The sequence below is a fragment of the Mus pahari genome, chromosome 2 (assembly GCF_900095145.1).
Source record: "Mus pahari chromosome 2, PAHARI_EIJ_v1.1, whole genome shotgun sequence".
Taxonomy (NCBI): domain Eukaryota; kingdom Metazoa; phylum Chordata; class Mammalia; order Rodentia; family Muridae; genus Mus; species Mus pahari.
In genome coordinates, this window is record NC_034591.1 from 27,025,661 (window position 1) to 27,046,134 (window position 20,474).

Sequence of the window (20,474 nt, forward strand, 5' to 3'; positions counted from 1 at the left end):
ACACACACACACACACACACACACACACACACACACACACACGAGAGAGAGAGAGAGAGAGAGAGAGAGAGAGAGAGAGAGAGAGAGAGAGAGCGCTCCATCCCTTAGGAGTGCCAAATCCCAATGGTGGTTTCTGTTGTTGGGCAATTGATGACTTAATCACTTAATCCTTCCTGTCCACATATGATCGTGAAAAGGTCTTCATAAATAAACACACATTATACTTACAGTTGATAAAAACAATCTCCCATACCCATTAGTACCCACAAATCAGGATTTACTAAAAACCTCTCCAGCTTGCCCAAGATAAGCAAGACATGTGTTTATTAATTCATACCCACTTTTCCACAAACGAAATTCTGAATAAATGTAATAACGGAAAGCAACTTCACTTGATAACTATTGTACTCTGCCATTTCCTGTGAATGTGTCTTTTTAGATAGATAGCCATTGTTATTATCCTCTAATATCAAAACCATCCCCTTCTTGGATTGTATCCTTAGGTAAACGCTATTTAATCCTGTCTTATTCATCTGTGACCTAGCATGTTCTCCTTAGATAATGGAAGCAGCAACAAGCATTAATTCCTTGGCCTGAAATATACTCCTGATTCATTCTTAACTGAATAAACTGAAAAATCAAAAATACTAAGTAACAGAAATATGTAAATATATAAATGAACTGGAGCCCAGGTTTAAGAATATTTCCGAAGTTTCCATCTGAAATCCATTAAATTATATAGCAAAACGTAGAACTGAAATTAGTATCTTCAAAACACCCACACACACACACACCAGAACACTATTTACCACAGGGAAAAGGTAACTATGAAGCACTGTCTCTATGGCACAGGGTCTAATTGCTAATGGCACAGGGTCTGGCACTAGAAACAAATTGATATTCACCCTTAGGAGGTATGTGACCTTGACCGGCTGTGAAATGTTAACAATGATATAATATTGACACCCCCACCAGGCTGCAATTAAGATTAAGTGAAGTAATGAGGGTACCACTTCTCAACTGCTGGACATTTGATAACTAATAGCCAGGCATCTTAAAGGGAAGGGGGAAGATGAGGGAAAATGAAACCAAAGGCTTCGAGAGGACGGTGGTTGAGAGATGACTTATAGGGAAGACCTTTATAATAAAATTTTAATTAGAAAAATACACAGTGACAGCGGAAGGAAATACATTAATTTCTCTCTTCAGGACACAAGGATGCTTTTGGAGACAGGGTGGAAAGAAATGTTCCTCAAGTGATTTTGGCATCTTGACCCTGTCTTAGTATACTGGCTGCAAACCAGACAGGTCTAGACATCTGACCACTTCTCTCCTGGCTTCTGATCATAATCCTGCTCACTGAGTAGGTAAGAAGACACCAGCTCCTCTGTCGCCTCTTTGTGTCAAAAACTGCATTGTATTTAGGAACAGAACCCATGAAAGATGCCATAAGAACTGAACATTTGAAGGCTGACTGTGACATAGGTAGGGAGGCCTCTGTGGGCTAGAGGCCTCCTTGGGGTCTACACAGCAAGTTCCAGGCCAGTCAGAGGTACATACTGAGATTCTATTTCAAATGAAAGAATAAAGAAAGAAAGAAAGAAAGAAAGAAACAAATAAGTTGAGCTACAGTATTCGGTTGTTTTATTTTATTTTTCCAATAATGAGCCCCTTTACATAGAGCTTTCATGAGAAATTAACATGGCCATTGATTCTTGTCCAACCGAATGCCCTAGGAGTCACTTCCGTCCTCACCCTCTCTAGAGGACCTCCCTTGGGAATTAAACACAAACAACTCCCCCAGATTTTGGTTAGTCTTGAATAAAATTCTAACTTGTAAAACAGTAAACAAAGCTGGATGTAGAAAACATCCAAGTGTTATCTATCAGTAGTCCTGAACACCGCTCAGTAGTCACAGCATGGGGACCGAGGCCGCTGACCTGTTTACCACACTCCCTGGTTCAGTGGACTCTTACATGGTGGAGGCACGGAGGGGAAGCCCCTCTGTGTAAAACGCATTCACTTCATGGAAAAGCAGCTTTCTTCTTTCTCTCTGGATCAGCAGAAACACACACACACACACACACACACACACACACACACACACACACAGACACACACACAAAGTCAGTAATAAAGTTCATTTTCTTTTGATGCTAAAAGTGCATCAGAATTGCAAGGCCTTTCCTTATTGAAATAAAAGGAACTACAAATGTGGTATATTACTAGGTCATTACTGATGGTTAAATTCCCTCAGAATTAGCCCTTAATCAGAGGATTATTTTGTTAAAACTTATTGCACTTGCATGCCAAAAATACAATTTAGAGTTCACAGTACAAGGCTTTCTGGTATAAAGTGCCTACAAGAAGTTTCCTATCATATATGGTCGCTACAGAACTTCCCTGGAGGACAGACCCGTTGTTGATATACACCGTTGTCACCGATGGCTTCTCAGATAGAATGTTCTGAATGCGGAGGACCTACCCAGGAGATACAAAATATTAATAAAGAACCCACACACCCATACCAACCACTCAAGCACCAGTAATCCCTTGTGTTCCCCAATGACACATGATTAAGAAGGCATGCTGCTACGAACAGCAGTTACCAATCTCCTTAATGCTTAAATTAAAGCACTTCCTCCAACATTCAAAAAAAAAGGACTTTTTAAAGGACCTAGTCATGCCATGCCAACACAGGATTTTGTGTGATTACAGCAATTCAACATTAATAGAAATAGGCTCCCCACCACTGTGCCCGCTTTGACGCTATTTCACCGTGCACAAAGCTCATGTCATGTGCTGAGCTGACAATAAACAAGGTCGTTTTAAGATTGCCAGCATACCACATGAAAGTGAACAGGACCTGTGTCTTTATAAAAATTACTTTTGACTGGTTCCCAGCGTAATTTAATACATCAAAAGATTACTTTTCTCAAAGCATTTGAGCAATGTAACATTCTGCCAATTATTGGCTTAAAGCAATTACAAAACTACCTCCCAGGTTTATTGTATTGTTGGTTTAAAAGAACTAACAAATCATCCTTGTGACAGTTTATTCCATTATTAGCTCAAACGACTTGAATAATTAAGGTGGAAAAACTCAGAATGTAAGAACCTCTGAGGAAGGAGGATGGCTCGGGTCGTACACGAAGAGCTTCTGACCGTTAGGGTGACAGCCGACCCAGATGTCGCCAGAGGAAGGATCGATAGATAAATTGTCCACCAGCGTGCCCAACTGCAGAACCTTATGAAGAAATCATGTCAGTATCTAAATGATACAAGCAACCTGATTAAGTAATTTAGAGCTAGCCTTTCCTGCTTTTGTGCGTGTGTGTGGGCGGGGGGGGGGGGCATTACATGCATCTCCCTGCACCTGCCCTCTGACACTGATATCGTTTAAAATAAATTTAATGAACTGGCTTGAAGCCATTTTTCATCTTCCCTGAACATAAGAAAGCTTGGTGGAATCCGTCTGTTCAGATGATTATAATGATGCACTCCTTTTGCCTTAAAAAGACGCACAGTGATCAGTTAGCTTGAGGAAGTGCATCAAAGCAAGAGAGAAAACTCTTAGTCACCCTAAAATATGTGTTTGCTGGCAGAAAATAATAGTGGTGGGCACCTCAATTTCTACCTTCATTTATTATTGAAAAAAAACAATGTTCATAAATATTCACTTGAAGATTCAACTGTTTCTTTTCAACTGTGAAAAAGTCTTATTGGGATTCATTAGATGTCATTAGTACATCATGGAACAGTCCTAAATCTGTTGCCAATATCATTCAATCCACTGCAGGCTGCAGTCATTGAGCATCCTAGTGACAGCTGCCAACTTTGTCTTGTTGGAAGGGTGACATCTAAGAACATAGACAGGCTGCCTTGTCTGGCCCCCAAGCTGTGGTTTTAGGGTGATATTTTTATAGTTAGCTTCATTACAATACTGCAAAGGACAATCCATTAACATCTACACAGAAGACTAAATATTTACCTTTAGTTGAGTTAAATTCATATTAGGTTGTTTTTCCAAAACATGGATTTCATGAGCCAGGATGTCAGCAACGTAGACATACCTGTTCAGAAAAGACACTAGTTAGCACTTCCTGCCAACATAGATGTCTTAATACAACAGGAAAGAGAAGGTCCTGAAACTTGCTTAGGATTTCAATGAGATGCTCTGAAGGAGTGCTTGATAAAGGTCAACTTTTATTTAAAAAAAAAAAAAAAAGCTTTCAAAATCAGTTTAGTGTTACTCTAACAATTGTGGAGTTATTAAATTAGCTTTTAAAGGGTTTGTAAGAAAAATCAATTGAATATGAAGTCCATAATATTGGCCGCTAAAATAACCAGAAGAGTTTGTTTTTTAAAGAAAAAGCTTTTACCTTACACTATATAATTTAATATTTTTATCATGTACATATTGAATTATATGGCATGGAATACTTTAAATATTTCTTAACAGGTATTAAAGTAAAATATTAATATATAGTGACTTAAGATAAATATTAATACAGAGTTGCATGTCTATACCTAAGGGGCAGTGAGTGAGGCTAAGTGGTGACAGAACTCAATATCACATGGCAACTGTCTCACTGAGCAGTGTCCCTGAAGTAGGCCAGAATACCAGATCATGTAAGCTACACATGGGACAGGGACATAACTTTGTTCTGCAAACATTTCCAACACGTTGACCAGTTCAAACTGGCTTGTGCTCATGAACACCCGAGTCAACAGCGCCAAGAAAAACAGTCTAGAGACTGAAGAAATGTCAGGGTGCTGACAGACCATCAAAGGAGGGGACAATTGCACAGGACAGGAGGACGAAGCTTTCTGAAAGCCAGTGAGACAGGGCAAAGCAGTGTGAGCTACAGAGGGGCGTCAGCAGCATAAAGTGCTAGTTGTCTTATGGGAAGGGTGGAAACAGAAGCAGGAGTGAGGAGCTACTCTGTGACAGTCCAGACCTTCCCTCCCTTGGTCTGACAGGGACCCAGACTCTACAGAATGCTCAGAAGAAAGAAATAGCTTGATATCAAAGGACTGGCTGTGACCAACAGCTGCTGCTGTGGTGGACGTCTACAGCCAGAGATGCAGATGGCAGAATCATCCACACAAAGACCACAGTGGCCAGAGTTCAAAAGATGGAGGCGGCTGAAAGCGAGCTGCAACAAACACAGCATATTAGAGGTGGAGAAAACAGAGATTTGACTGGACCATTTGGAGATGGTTTGAATGATCTCTACTTGTTTTCTGTACTAAAAGGGTGAAGAGAGATTTTTTATCATAAAATGAGAACACTTGATTGTCAAAGAATGTCAAATTTACAGCCCATTATAATTGTGGTAGTTTAACTTGTTCAATGCAGAAAGGCAGGAACCCCCCCCCCCAAATTCAAAATCCTTTCTTCTAAAGTTGTGATTGTACACATAAAAATAAGGAGAGAACTTCTAGTAAACGATTGGGCAACGTATACTGGCTAACATGAAAAGGATGCCCCTGAGGCCTGTACACAGGCATCATGCTACAGAATTCTTATACAAGTATTCTAACAAGTAGGATTCACACGGAGTAACAGGTACTTTTCCTGTGTAAGTCCAAATTATAACCATGATGCTTTAATGATGTCTTCGAGAATTCTTGTCTTAAAAGAGTAACGGCATGTATTGTGGTGGTACACGAGAAGCAAGAAATGGTTTGGGACAGACAATAAGTAGGCAAGTTACATAGCCATCAACAGAGAAATGGTTGAGCCAGTTTAGAATCATCCTGATGATGGAATGATTTGGTCAATAGAATGACATTAGTTAATAATTTTAAATTTTGTTTTGAAGGAGGAATTTTAAAACCTGGAGTGTTTCCTTTTTGTCTTATATTTAAAATGTCAAATCATTCAATTATAGTGTTACTTAATATGCAAACTATATTGTTATATATGAAAATTAAAATTGGTATAGTTAAACCAAAGAGATTTGGCTTTGGGGGACAATTTATTTAAAAGTAGAGCTACCAGGTGAAGGGCTGTATACTTTTTATCAGGTGAAATATTGATCCCGTTGGCGGAATCGAATCCTTCTGCCACCAGCTTAACTTCTTCTGGACTGTAGTAAACAACATTTGCCCAGTGTAGGTTCAAGTATGTCTCCAAATACTTCAAGAAAGGGTCGGAGAAATAGTGGTCATTGGTGGCGTAGAAGTGGGCGGGCCCAACAGCTATGATGTCATTCACACTGCAAGAGAAAAAAAAAATTACCATGGGAGAGGAAATCCAAGCCTATGATCTCCATGTACAAGACTAGATGAATGTTCACAAGCTTTCCACAGCAGAGATTTGAAATTTGGGGAAGTTTTCAATCCCCTACCCCAAGATAAAGGAAACTATGATGACCCAGAGCCAGATGCAATGTACTATGATGGAGACTGGAAGAGAACAGTTCCACACAGTACCACAGAGCTAGAGGGCAGGGCCTTTGACCGTCGTGGCAGGATCCTTTATGAAAGGGAAGAAATCTAGCCAGATGCAGTGACACACATGTAATTCCAGAACATGGGAAGTAGAGGAAGGAGGAACTTGCGTTAAAGCTCAACCGGGGCTTCACAATGAGGCCTTGTCTCAATAAATGAATAAATTAACGAATAAATACATTTTATTTTTTTTTCTATTATTAATATCTTTTTTTTTTTTTTTTTTTTGGCTCAGGGTCTCCTATAGGGTAGGGTAGACTGGCTTTCCTGTCCCCTCTACAACCCAAGTCCTGGTGTTCCTTGTATGTGCCATCATGCCCAGCTAAATGTATGTTTTCTGACACAGCATTCCGGGCTTTAACAGCTACCTATAAAGAGGGGGCTGTTGGCCTGGGCCTGACTGTCATTAGACTGTCAGTCACACCTATCCCTACCTCGTTTATTCTGCAGCTGGACTTTCCTGAGACCCCTTGCTTAGTCATTAGTCAAACGAAGGTTGACTGTTCAATTTCTACCTGCCTCACAAAGCTGCCAAGCCGGGAATGAACAAGCATTCAATAAACACTCGCGGAGAGACAGATGATGAAATGGTCAGAGACCAGAGCTTCAAGTGAGAGACTGATATGCTAAAAACAATTACGGTTTCTAGCCGGTTAGGCAAAGGTGTTATTAAATTGAAATTCCAATTATCTTATGCAAAAATTTCTGAAAGAGCTGCTTTCTTCTCTGTCAAATGGAAAAATCCAGAGTTACAAGGGAGGCATTTTCTCTTTCTTTCTTTCTTTCTTTCTTTCTTTCTTTCTTTCTTTCTTTCTTTCTTTCTTTCTTTCTTTCTTTCTTTCTTTTTCTGAAAAAGCTCCACAATTTAGACACTGCCTGATCAGTATTCGTGCTCTTATTTATTATGAAGTGCATTTGGGGGAAGAATGATTTGACATTACATGCTTTTAACCTAGATAGGGAAGTAAAGATTAAAAAATATTTATCAAGTTCAAGCTTAAAGCAGGAGCATAGTGCAAACTGGGATGGGGGGTGGGATCCGTGAGTCTCCTGTGGTTATAAACTCCCTAGTCTTGCCATTTTTCTAGTCGTGGTCCACTTCCAATGAGGATGCTCAATTCTGCAGGGATACTGACCCCCAGCTATCACGCGTGCGCTTTGTATAAAGCATGTAAGCCTCCCAGAAGACAAGCTGCTCCTCCGGGGAAGGCCAGTATTTGACTACTAAGTTATCTGAGATGGGGATGGCAGCCATGATAAATGGTAGGGTTTATCAAACCAGGCCTGGGGAGTGTCACCCTGAAGTCTGGCATTTCATCATTTCGCAAGAAAGTTTGCTCAGGACACTAATCATTATAAAGTGTGGCATCATTGTGATCTACACACACACACACACACACACACACACACACACACACACACACATACACACAAGGGGAGAGAGAGAGAGAGAGAGAGAGAGAGAGAGAGAGAGAGAATGTTGAGTGTCCTTTATCAAAAATCCTTGAGAGACTAGAAGTGGTTTTGATGTTTGCAAAAACACAAGGAGATCTCTAGTGTAGATGCGGCTCAATTACAAACATAACATTCCTTTACATAGCACATACATCTTGATTCTTACAAAATTAGTACTGCTTGTATACCACGGTGTGTGACCATCCACTGGTGTACATTCAGCCTATTAGAGGCTATCCTCTAAAGTAAAACTACACTTCCACGTCCACCAGTGACCAACTGCCACCAGATTCCCAGCAAGGTGTGGGGTCTCTTGAATCCCTTCCTATCCAGGCTGGAATGTTGACTTGTTTGACATTGTGCATATCTTGCACAGGGAACCACACAATGTTTTAGTTAAAACAGAAAGAAAATGTCATGCTATAGAATTTTTACCTGTGGCAGCATGGCTTGAAAAGACTCAAATTACAGGGCATTCTAGTCTTTATACATCACACGCACACACACACACACACACACACACACACACACACACACACACACACACACTTGAGCGTACACACATGCACACACACATGCACATCTTTATATGCACATAAAAATGTCAAGAGATAGCCAGGCAAATAAGAACAATGAGGAAAGTTAAGTACCTTGGAAGGAGCTCGTGTTTAATTGTTTTCAGGTGCAATAGAGAATTTTCTTCTTCTTGAAATTTAAAAATTTCCACTGTACTCTTGAATTGTGGGTGGTTCACAACAAAGAGATAGACTGTATCATCTAAAGGATGAGAAGGACAGAGCTACGTTATAAGACGCATACACAGGACCAGTGGGCAGGCACTACTGACATTTCAATAGCATGGGCATGGGTTGAGGGTACAAGCTATTTAATGCCCTAACAGATCATTCTTCTTGCTGCTCCTTCCCATTACGATTGAGCTGGTATTAGTGCTGACCACTGGTCCCCTGACCTGTAAGATTGAGTGCTCCATACTCTATATACAGAATTCATGCCTAATGCATTCATAGACTCATTTGGAGATCTAGCTCTTTTTAATCCAGTGATTACGGCCATAAGAATAAGTCTGGAAATCTAAGACTTTTTGGATGTTAACTGTTAGATATTTTCAACACTCAGCTTGGGAGACACGTGAATGAGCCGTTGGTAGGAGGAACACAGGCTTGTTTCATGAGGTCATTGTCTCCTTCCAATGTGTATGTGTATGGGTGGGCAGGGGTATTGGGTAGGTGTGTGGGTGTGCTATTTCCCACAGCCATCCATGAAGCTCTTCTTCGCCTTGGCAGCTCATCAGCTCTTACCATCGTCTATGAAAGTGCTAATGCCATGTGGGTTAAATGAAGCTAAATCAAAGCCCCAGCTGACTCTTAACTCCAGCGCCCTCGGCTTCTCATCTTTGAGGTCCATCATCAGTATCCCTCCAGGCTTATCTGGTGCAAAGCTGTGGAGCCCTGGAAACTTGAGGCCCTTTGGAAACAGTGGGAGGAAAAATTAGACACAAAGGCTTAAGTGTGATGATGAATTAGGTGTCTACTCTACGTGAATTATAAAAGTGGCAACTTTAGTTAAGGTTAGTGGCATGGAGCCACAGACACAAAGATAATAGGTGGGACAGAAAATCAGGAACACAAAAGGAAGCAGAACAGAAGAAGAAATGGTGATTGGGAGCTGGAAACTGAACAACAGATAATTTTGTAGAGCTCGGACAAATGATGCAGCTTTTCATTCTCCTGAAGGGCTCCCAAATGGGTGGTGGTCTGAGAGATTCCAGGGAGAGCAGGAGGTCAGGAGAGTAGAAACTCTCCCATCCCATGCCTGAACTCTGCGAGAGTCTGGAAGGCTTGAGATCCGGTCAACAAAACCTGTTGGTGTTACCTTGAAAGAAAATCCCTCATACAGATATGGGTAGATGAGTCCATCCCTCCATGGCTACTGTCATTGACATTGAGGAGTGGAAAAATGGCTCTGTTGCTTCCTTATCATCTATGTTCCCTCTCCATCCAGATTGTGGCAGATTATGACACACCTTTAACCAAAATGCTAATGCTCCCCAACTCGGTCTGATTACAAGGGAAGGTTTAGGATGGATTGAAGCCCCTGCGTGACGGGCCTTTTTCACCCTCCCTACCTCTCATGCTCATCTTTCTCCTCACCCCATGACTTTCACCCATACCCAGAACGTCTTAGGCATCCAGGCTTCAGGACCCTCCACAATAAGCAAACATGTTCTCATGCCAGGGTTTACTCTCAGACCCACCTGCCCAGAAATGCTTCCCTCTAAAGATGCAGGACTCAATCCCTCAATTTATTTACATCTATTCCAGATACCACCTTCCCAGTGAGACCCCCATCCAAGCAGTACCAACTGGCCTGACCTATCCCATCCCCTTCTTCCTTGCTTGCCACTCTCTAGTACCCCAGCGCCTCTGGCACGCATAACCTCAATACCTACATGAACAACTACGCTGTAGGTAGGACTGCAGAGGAGGCTGCCAGTGCCTTCCATCCAGCCGGTTTCCTCAAGCCTCAGGGCTTGTACAGCATTCTTGCTGTCAGAAAGCCTCTTCTCGGCTTATGGACAAGATTTACACTCTCATTCACCTGAATTCCGGGCAATGTCCCTGACCGGAGAGACCTCAGCTCCTTTTCCAAACGACAGCAAGATGCCACACACACAAGAACCAGTGCCCTTCCACTGTCCCGTCTCTCTATCACCATCAGACATGTTGACCAGAGTGGGAGGAATTTGTGCTAGCACCCTCTTCTTATTTCCTACTAAATCCCAGGACCTGGAACATGGCAAACCACCCATCTTTCCCCCATCTCTCTGTAGTGTCTCCTTTCCCACACCCTAGATCACTCTTTCATACTTGCCTGATAGAGGACACTCTATTTTATTCTTTTGATGTCTCATACCATTCTGGGACTCCTTCTGGTACCAGTGTCTCCCCTGGAACATAGCACTACTTAATCATCACTAGAGTACCTCTGTCTGAGTGGGACACAGTTAATTGCTTGGTCTTTTATCCAGCACTGGGAAAGCCCTGATACTTTATATGTTTACTTTGAACTCAAATCTTCTCTTATTAGTGACAGCCTGTTGGTTGAATCTCTAGGTTCTTTTAAAAAACATCATCTGAAAGTAATGACCACTTGTCTTTGACTTCTTCCCCACGTTCTCTTTCCTTATTGTATTAGGTTATTAGGAACTCCCGTGGGCTGGTAATATTGGGGGAGGGGGTACAGAGCCTTTCCCTCCTCTTGAATATTAATGGAAGCATAGCTCATGTTTTGCCATTAAGAATGGTGTCTGCTGTTGGTTTCTGGGAATTCCTCTTATTTCTAGTTTGCTTGGAACCTTCAATCAAGTGTGAGTATTGAATTGTATAAATAGATTTTGCGGCATTTGCAGAGACAATTTGGATTGTCTGGCTGACTATAAAATGCAGAATGCTCCTTCTGTTCTTAAGAAAAACCTTAAGGGTGATAACAACTTTATGTGAATTCACTACCATATTCAGTTTATCATATTTTGTGTAAATTTAAGGGAGCAATAAAAACACAAAGACTTTTATGCACAAAAATGGACAGAAGAGGAAACTCTTAATTTTGTTTTGTTTTGAGACAGGGTTTCTCTGCATAGCCCTGGCTGTCCGCCTGCCTCTGCCTCCCGAGTGCTGGGATTAGAGGCGTGCGCCACCACTGCCTGGCTGAAACTCTTAATTTTTAAGGACTGTCTGTGATTGCCTACTTTCATGCTGGCTGGCCCAATAAGCAGAATAAGCTGCAGCTCTGCCAGTGCTTCATGACAGCCATATTCAGCAGTTGCTAATCTTCTTTCTTGACTTAATGTCTCTTAACAGTAGTGTGGCCGGGCGTGGTGGCGCACATCTTTAATCCCAGCACTCAGGAGGCAGAGGCAGGCGGATTTCTGAGTTCGAGGCCAGCCTGGTCTACAGAGTGAGTTCCAGGACAGCCAGGGCTATACAGAGAAACCCTGTCTCGAAAACAAACAAACAAACAAAAAAACAAAACAAAAAACAAAAAACAAAAAACAAAAACAAAAACAAACCAGTAGTGTGACTCTATGTGATCGCTACCCATGACTACAGTAACCCTTCAACGATTTCCATATTTCTCTGCTTTAAACTTTTATTTTATGTTTAATTGCATCAAAATACACATAACATAAAACAAAACCCTCCAGTGCAATCATTTTAAAGAGACACTCCAGCGATACGACATATATTCACCTTTCTCTGTTCTAGTCTACTCTGTGTCCCCTTCCTGGTTATCAAACATGTCACCTTTGTGATGCATCGAAAACCCATTTTTTTTGGGGGGGGGGAGTAGGGTGGTTTAGGAGAGGTTTTGTGTTAGAAACCAAAGCAAGTCATGCCCCCACACACTCCCCAAAATGTAAGAACTGTGTGTTTAGAAGGGTTTATATGCTGTGGAATGTTAGAGACTATGCTGGAGTAAATGAAAACTAGCAAAATCCAAATGATCAGCGGCTGGTAGCAGGAAAAGCAAGTTGACATGGAACAGTCACAAGCTTATCAGCTTAAATGATTGGGGATTTCGGTGTTGTGGATGGACATCTTCGTCTTGTTCAAAGTCATTTCTTTGGGAGTAAAAATCTTGAAACAGTTAAGTTTTAGATGTCCAAGAACACATCCTTAAAAACAAATATAAGCATCACCACCAAAGCCCACAATGCCATCCTCTCCTTCTTTATTCAGGATCATGGCCTCTCTAGTAATGAGTAATTCTGACCAGCAAACCTGTGGTCTCTCCCTATAGACATATACATAATAATAACCCTAGAGTTCTACTGTGCATGTGCCCGAATTCACTCTGCATAGGCAACTGAACGTTTCCTTTAAAATTGTCTATTGTCGGAGTTAAATATAAATGTCATTGCTCCTTCTGAAGGCCACAGAATTTCTTTTGGCACCAGTGGCCCATCCAGCTGCTCAGAGTCCTTCATAAAAGAACCATCAGGGACCTGAGGAGAGCTCCAACCTTACGTCTTTTCCATGCTGAGTGCTCTGGCCTTTCTTATAAGTTCAGGACTTATTCTATTAGTGTTGTGTGTCTCTTCTAATGTACCCCCAGGTTTCTCTATCTCTCTCCTGGGTCTTAGAGCCTCACAAGAATGGCTGCTGAGAAGAAAAAAAAATAACCACAGACGGGCTGTGGAGTCAGATACATATTCCCCAAAAGAAACTGGACAAGGAAGGTACGAAAGGCTCTGACTTCTGCTCAAGCCAGGCAAATGGGGGTCAGAAGCACTCAATGGCCGTTCATCTATACACTCTGTGTGTCCAAAGCACACAGACAATGAGTCTGAAAGACTTTCTATCAGGTACTCAGAAGGTCAATTATGCATCAACTTATAGGAATTCTTCAACAAAAGAGAAGCATATGAATAATTGTAGCTGCAAAGTTTTCTCTTATGATGAGCTACTGTGGGGAGAAAGCAGGGGCCGCAGTTTGGGGAAACTGGTATATAGGAAACAAATAGCACATATGAATACAGAATTGAGTTGCTCAAAGTAGAACATATAGTGGTAAGAATAGATGCTACACTGAAAATAGCATACTAGTAGTGTCTATAGCCACCGTGATCTCTCTCTCTCTCTCTCTCTCTCTCTCTCTCTCTCTCTGTCTCTCTCTCTGTCTCTCTCTGTCTCTCTCTCTGTGTCTCTCTGTCTCTCTCTCTCTCTTTTTCTGTGTATGTGTGTGTGTGTGTGTGAGTGAGTGTGTGTGTGTGTGAGTGTGTGTGTGTGTNGTGTGTGTGTGTGTGTGTGTGTGTGTGTGTGTGTGTGTGCGTCCACACAGGTGGAGGTTTGTGGAAGTCACTTTTTCTTTTTTCCATTACCTGGGTTCTAAACATTAAACTCACCTTCTGTCAGACTTGGAAATAAGAGCCTTTACTTGCTGAGCCATCTTTGTAGATCTCCCCACTTTATTTTATTTATGAGCAAGGGTCTCTCAGTGAACTTGGGGTTCTCTGGCCTCTGACCCCCTCCAATGCTGTGATCACACAGCATCCACTGCTGTGTTCTTTATTGTCTTTGCTTTTAGACCTGGGTTCAGGGGATAGAAATTCAGGTCCTCATGCTTGCATAAGGAGCACCATACCAACAGAGCCATCTCTCCAAGCCTCAGATATCTTTGGAAATAACACGTTAAAAAACCATTTTGAACTGGAACATTCTAGCGCTATGCAACTGGGAGACAAGAGACATTTGATCAGCAAGTAAAGACTTTCACCTCTGCCTACACTCAGAAAAGCTTAAGGACTTTTCCCTATCCAACCTGACCTGTCTTTTTCTCAGAATCTACTTTGAGAGATGAGGAATTTAGAATCTGTTTCTATTCTATGGGTTTAAATTAATGTCTGTCCCTCACTGCACATGGGACAAGAAGACGGTACTCACCACGCTAAAGAAAGCCAGGCCATTGGGAAGAATGTCAATGTCCTCAGCTCCAGTTTCTGCAGGTTGAAGGAGTAGATAAATAGCATTATCAAACTGTGTTATTGGTTTAAGAGAGCGTAACTATAGCTTTGATTACTTTATCTGAGTGTCTATCTCTTTAGGGATGGCTCCAATTTCCTTTCCAGGGCACCATTGTGTTTGATAAACGTCAGTCTAAACTCTTTCCTAAGTGAACTTCTGACTTTGAATGCTAGATATTTTATGTTTACTCAAATCAAAGTCAAGTTATCAACACATTTCCAAGTGCGATACAGAACAAGCTGACATCCGCTCACTTCTAGGGTAAATATCCAGATGTCTGGATAGAAGTAATTGACAACAGGGGAATATTACTTCCACAAGGAAGGGCCCACAGTCATTTAACCATGCAAATCTCCCGTCCCTCGCTCTGCTCATTCAATCTGAAGCAAAAAGACATTTTTCTCATTAACAGAGAGAAAACACCTGGGATCTCCTCTCTCTCTCTCTCTCTCTCTCTCTCTCTCTCTCTCTCTCTCTCTCTCTCTCTCTATCTATCTCTCTCTCCAAATAAAGCAAAAGAAAAGAAACAGTGGCTATTTGTTTTCATAAGCAAACACAGCTTCTAAATTAATCTTAAAATTATAGAAAAACTAGCAAAAGAAAATTAATGAAACGTACCATAGACCTATGCCCCCTATAGCTTCTGCCTCCAGTCTCTGAGCCAGGTTACAATTAATTACTATTGACTGTTATTGACTGTCCGAGGTACCTTCCACACAGCATAGCAAATAATTAGACAGAAGACCTTCCCCACGGCCTCACTGTACTCCTTTCAGACAGATAATAAAGATCCAAACACAAGAAAAGGATACAAATGGCTCACATTAAGCTAAATCATTGCACATTCTTTCAGTCCACAAGATTCAATCTTCCTCCTTAAGACTGCTCCAAAGGTCATAGCTAAGAATATTACTACGCTGTCAAAATAAAAACAGCATTTATGCCACCATCTGGTCTTGATTCATAACTCTGCCCACAGGTGCACCCACCCCCAGTATCCTTTACTCTGTTATTGAACACGAAAGCAAAACATAATTAAGAACACAGGAAAGTTTAGTTTATAACAGTGACCCTTCTGCCTGGTCTTCAGAAGGAAGGCTTATACAAAGACACTTAAGCATGTTCTAATGGTGTGAAGGGACCCTAGCTGGGTTCCTGAAGGGCCACAAATAGGCTTCAGGATCCAGTGAGCCTGCTGAAGTTCTGTGCACTGAAAAATGGCTTGTACATAAGCAGATGAGATCTTTCTGTGACAAGGGTCCTTGCTTTATAGCAGATCACGTAAGGGTCTGTGATAAACCCCAAATGTCTACGAATCACCAGACATCTTTGTATGTTCAATCTCTGGCACTGGATGCTATGTTATTAATATCAGTTATGATGTCCATGCTTGAATTGAACAAAAAAGAAAGACTCACAATATTTAAATAAATTTAGGAGTTTAGAAGTTAGTTATCATTGGCCACAGGTGGTCCATATTCAGGTTCATACAGACAGGCAGATACACACACATACACAAACACACACACACACACACATACAGAGAGAGAGAGACAAAGACAGAGAGAGAGAGAGAGAGAGAGAGAGAGAGAGAGAGAGAGNAGAGAGAGAGAGAGAGAGAGAGAGAGAGAGAGAGAGAGAGAGAGAGAGAGAGAATTCTAGTCTGGGTATTTTTTTTTCTCCATCCACATAGTAGCAAGTCAATTAATTAACCTTTTCCCCCTGAAAATCATTTCAGAAAATGTAACTTCAATATGTATAAATTCATACACATAAAAAATTATAAAATAACAACCCCACTGTTTCTTGAGTGGGAGAATGACGACTGACTTGCTTTCGAATTTACCCTTTCTGCCTTTCACATTTTCTACTGGTATCTCTTTGTGAGAGGATTCATGCCTGGGTGCGTGGGCCTGTGCTCAGTCAGCAAACCTAACGCTAACCGCATGCCCAAGTAAATGAATCAATACCTCAGAAGCTAATGAGGCAATGTCCCACAAATAACTAAGGAGACCAGTCCAAATGACACCTCCTTTCAGCCACATTGAACCTTCTTTCTGTTTATCCTATGGCCCAGTTTTAGTGAGGAAATTGATGCCCACGTCTTGCACACTGCGGGACATTTTCTGAATCCACTTGCCCATGTTTGTGTCTAGAGCTAATATCACAGCAGGTTTTTACCATCTTACATCACCACGTCAGTGGTGACTCCGAGTGCAGTCATTTCTGCAGGAAAAAGTTTCCTCCCTTGAAGCAATATCAGTAGAGATAGCTGCTGATGTAATTCAATGTATACAAACTATGAGCTATTTGCAAGCCATTTTCATAATCTCACATAATTTTAGAACACTGAGAAGCTGAATTATTTTCCCATACTTTATATATAAAAGAGGGGGGTCTTTGAAAGGTTCAGCAAATTGGAAATCAATCAATCAATCAATCAATTAACCAATCAATCACTCTCCTGCTGGGAATTGGAGTCTTTCGGTCTGAACTGCAAGTTATCAGCCCATTATTTAGTGAACTTTCCATTAGGGAAACATGGTTTCTCTCTAAAAACACCCCACTTAGGCAACTAGGTAGTTCAGTGGGTAGAGCTTGTCGTACAGCCGAACTATCTGAGCCTGAGTCCTGGGGTCACAGGGTCTAATCTCCAGAGCTGTCCTCTGACTTCCACACAAATAGAAATCAACGTGAATGAAGGACAGATATATTTCACTTTGTAAATTCAGGCCCGGGCAATTCCAAATTTGAGGCTTTTCTCCCAAATGTTTTTTGTTTGCTAAAACCATCATCACTTCAAATATTGAACTCTTTTTTTTTTTTTTTTAAACCTCCTTTAAAAACCTCTCTCTGGGAATCCTTCTCATTTAGCACGTCTGCTTTTAACCCTTCTTGCTTCAGCAAGTGTCTGTCTGTGTCTGTCTGTCTCAGGGAAGGCCAGATGTTCCTTGGTTTGACACTTCTTTGTCTCTTGTTATTTCAGCAACTGTCTACCATCTGTGTGAGAGACGCCCAGTTGTTTTATGGTTGCCACACTTTCCTGGTTCCCTTCTGAGCAAACATGGCTTCCACGGCTTCTTGGCTTCTTGCTAGCACTGATGACCACGTGTATAAACCCAGGTCAATAGGACATTAGGATAAAAGATAAACACAGTTACTGAACAATATAATAATTAAAAAAAAATCTGTGCACATTCTTTTCTTTATCCTGCAGTGAAATGGCAGCAAACAAGGTTGTAATCTTGGACAAAAATGGAAGCAATAGGTTGGGGATAGTTTTATTACCTCATTCAGCCTTTGCCCCTGAATGACAACGAGAAGAGCGATCGCCTGATTGATCACCTGACCCTCTGCCAGACTGTCACATAACAGAAAGATTTAAAGAAACCTCTTCCATAGCTCAGGTTAGTCAGGAAAGGCTCAAAATAGACCAAGGTGGTCTTGAACTTCTGACACCTTCTGCATCTGCCTCTGCCTCCCAAGTTTCAGGATTACAGGCCTATACCACCACACCCTGCCTCTTTCTGAATTTTTGATTCATTTCTCTGACCCATAACTCAGTCACTCAGGGAAAAAAAAAGATATTACACTGAAAAATAATTTACAGGTTATATGAAATCTTTGGGCCTTCCATTCTTATGTGTCATAAAAAGAAAAAAGAGAATAAAAATATGCTTCTCATGGTTTGGAACTTGCCAGTGTCTTTTTTTTTTACATGGGTAGATTGTAGCATAAATGGAGAAACTCCAAACCCAAAACTGACTCAGGAGAGAGTAATAGAATGAGGGGGAGGGGAGGGAGGGGATACGGAGGAAAGGAGGGAAGAGGGGGAGGGGAAAGGGGCAGAGAAGAGGGCAGCACTGGAGAAGAGCAACTGAGAAATTGAAAACTTTGTCTTAAGTTATAACTCTGGAAAATAAAATTGTTTTGAATCTTAAGCTAAGTTTAACCTAAGCAGTTCTTCGAATTACACATTTTGTGACATAGATACTGGCATTGAACTAAATTGTCAGTATGTAAAAGCTTGCCTATAATATAGACGAGGAAGAGTTTACAAATGCAGTGAGTTGTAAACTAACTTTCTTTGCCACAGAAGATGCATCTTGTATGCTATGGAGTAAATGCCTGTTACTCATTAAGCCAGAGAGACATTATAATATGAATGACATATGACAGATATACATCTAAAATACTTAAAAAGTTCCCGAGTACATTTCCAATAATGATAGCGGTAGCACTGCAGTGTGTGTGTGTGTGTGTGTGTGTGTGTGTGTGTGTGTGTGTGACCCAGTGTGTGTTGTGGGAGAGGAAGACAGAGCACTAGCAGGAAGGAGTCTCTATTCTTGCAGAGATTAGTGTCAAGGGCACAACTACTAAAGTTGCCCCAAATAGTTCATCCCTATCGTTGTGCCGATCATAAAAAGGTGATTTCATGTACATGGGGATGTTGGTCCGGCACCCTTATTCGCTGTAATCAAAGGCCATTTGATAGGCAACTACTGTCAATATTTATATCCACACATTTTATTAACCATTACAGGTCATGAGCATGGCACTCAACAAACATTCATATGCTGTGTTCTAACCACAGGGCAAAAGCAAACGAGAATGGGGAAAAGCACAATTGTAATTAGATCTAAAAATGTATCCCAAATGTGCCTCTAATCACTCATCTTCTCCGCTCGGTTGGCTGTTGAAGAGCCTCAGAGGCATTAAACACTTCAGGAGAGGGGGCATAGGTGACATATTTCCTCCTTCTCTCCAATTCCAGACAGCAGCTCACACACATCACCACATAAAGGTCAGAAACACAGACAGACGCCTGTTCGGAATACAAATGCTAGGAGGCTTGTTTTCCTCAGAGGCATGCTCTGTCCCAGTGAGCTGTAACAGGAACACGTTTGGCAGTTTGTCCAGTAATGTGTCTGATTGTGCCCTATTGTCTTCTGTGAGACTGAAACTCACAGAAGATGGTCTTCACGGAGCCAAGGGCTGTTTGATAATGTGACAATTATTAACTCAGTAGCAAAAGTAACCCAGAGCCCAGTGACCCAGCCTCCCACTCTTGCCTCACACCCTTCATAGATGTCTCTTGGTGCTGGCAAGACCAGTTCTGAGGCTCCTTTGTATTTTCCTGCCAGGAGGCAGCATAAAGTAAGTTGCTGGATTATTTGTGACTCTGCAAAACCCTCACTTCTGGAACTCACTTCTTTAAAAATAAAACAGAAATAGAGTCAGCCTGGCTTTCGGACCTGAGTCTGGGTGCTCCGCTTAAATGTCTGGAGGGCAGAAAAAGGAGAGGTAGCGTGATAACCATCCAGGAGAAGGAGCTAGGAGACTATTAAACAGCAATGCAGAAGAGGGGACAGAACTCACGAGAAATAGACATAAAGAGTAAGGGACCAGCAGCAGATCTGCAGGGAAACTCTTTGGTAAGCCAGATAATTTGCTTTTTTTTTTTTTTTTTTTTTTGAAGTGAACTTTTGGTTATAAGCAGGTGGCATCAACAGTCTTGTCAACTTGATGGTAATTCATTAATGATTACCAAAAATTGAAACATTTCCTAAAGACAACACTTTCTCTGTTAAGGATCTGCACACAGACGTACAAATGCAGGCGCAATGGTGACCACTGATGGGTCTAAGCAATCCATCCAGAGAATAAAGAGAATGCCCAAAGAACAGGAGAACCTGTGCATCGGCTGTTCATCTAACAAGGGGCTAATATGCAAAACACATAAAGAACTCAGAGAAATCCAACAGCAAAACCATACCAAACACCAAAATATAAAACCCAACTGAAAAGTTGGCAAATGTCTCAAGTAGACATTTATTTAAAGGAGACATACACAAAGCCAACAAAAAAGTAGAATATGTACTTAGTAAGGAAGTTTAAGCCAAAGCTACAGTAAGATATATCTCACCCCTGCTCTCTCTCCCTCTCCCTCTGCCCTCCCCCCCTCTTTCTCTCTCTCTCTCTCTCTCTCTCTCTCTCTCTCTCTCTCTCTCTCTC

General features: G+C 41.5%; 1 protein-coding gene across 1 annotated transcript in view; it reads right to left on the reverse strand.

The window, feature by feature from the left end:
- Positions 1-1,621: 1,621 nt before the first annotated feature.
- Positions 1,622-20,474, reverse strand: part of Pon2 (paraoxonase 2) — a 33,511-nt gene continuing 14,658 nt past the window's right edge. The window contains exons 3-9 of the mRNA XM_021189233.1: positions 14,379-14,434; positions 9,234-9,399; positions 8,565-8,691; positions 6,024-6,224; positions 3,992-4,073; positions 3,119-3,247; positions 1,622-2,481 (exon numbers count right to left, since the gene is read on the reverse strand). Of these exons, the coding sequence (XP_021044892.1) occupies positions 2,323-2,481; positions 3,119-3,247; positions 3,992-4,073; positions 6,024-6,224; positions 8,565-8,691; positions 9,234-9,399; positions 14,379-14,434 (920 nt within the window). The 3' untranslated portion in view covers positions 1,622-2,322. The remainder of the gene's footprint in view (positions 2,482-3,118; positions 3,248-3,991; positions 4,074-6,023; positions 6,225-8,564; positions 8,692-9,233; positions 9,400-14,378; positions 14,435-20,474) is intronic.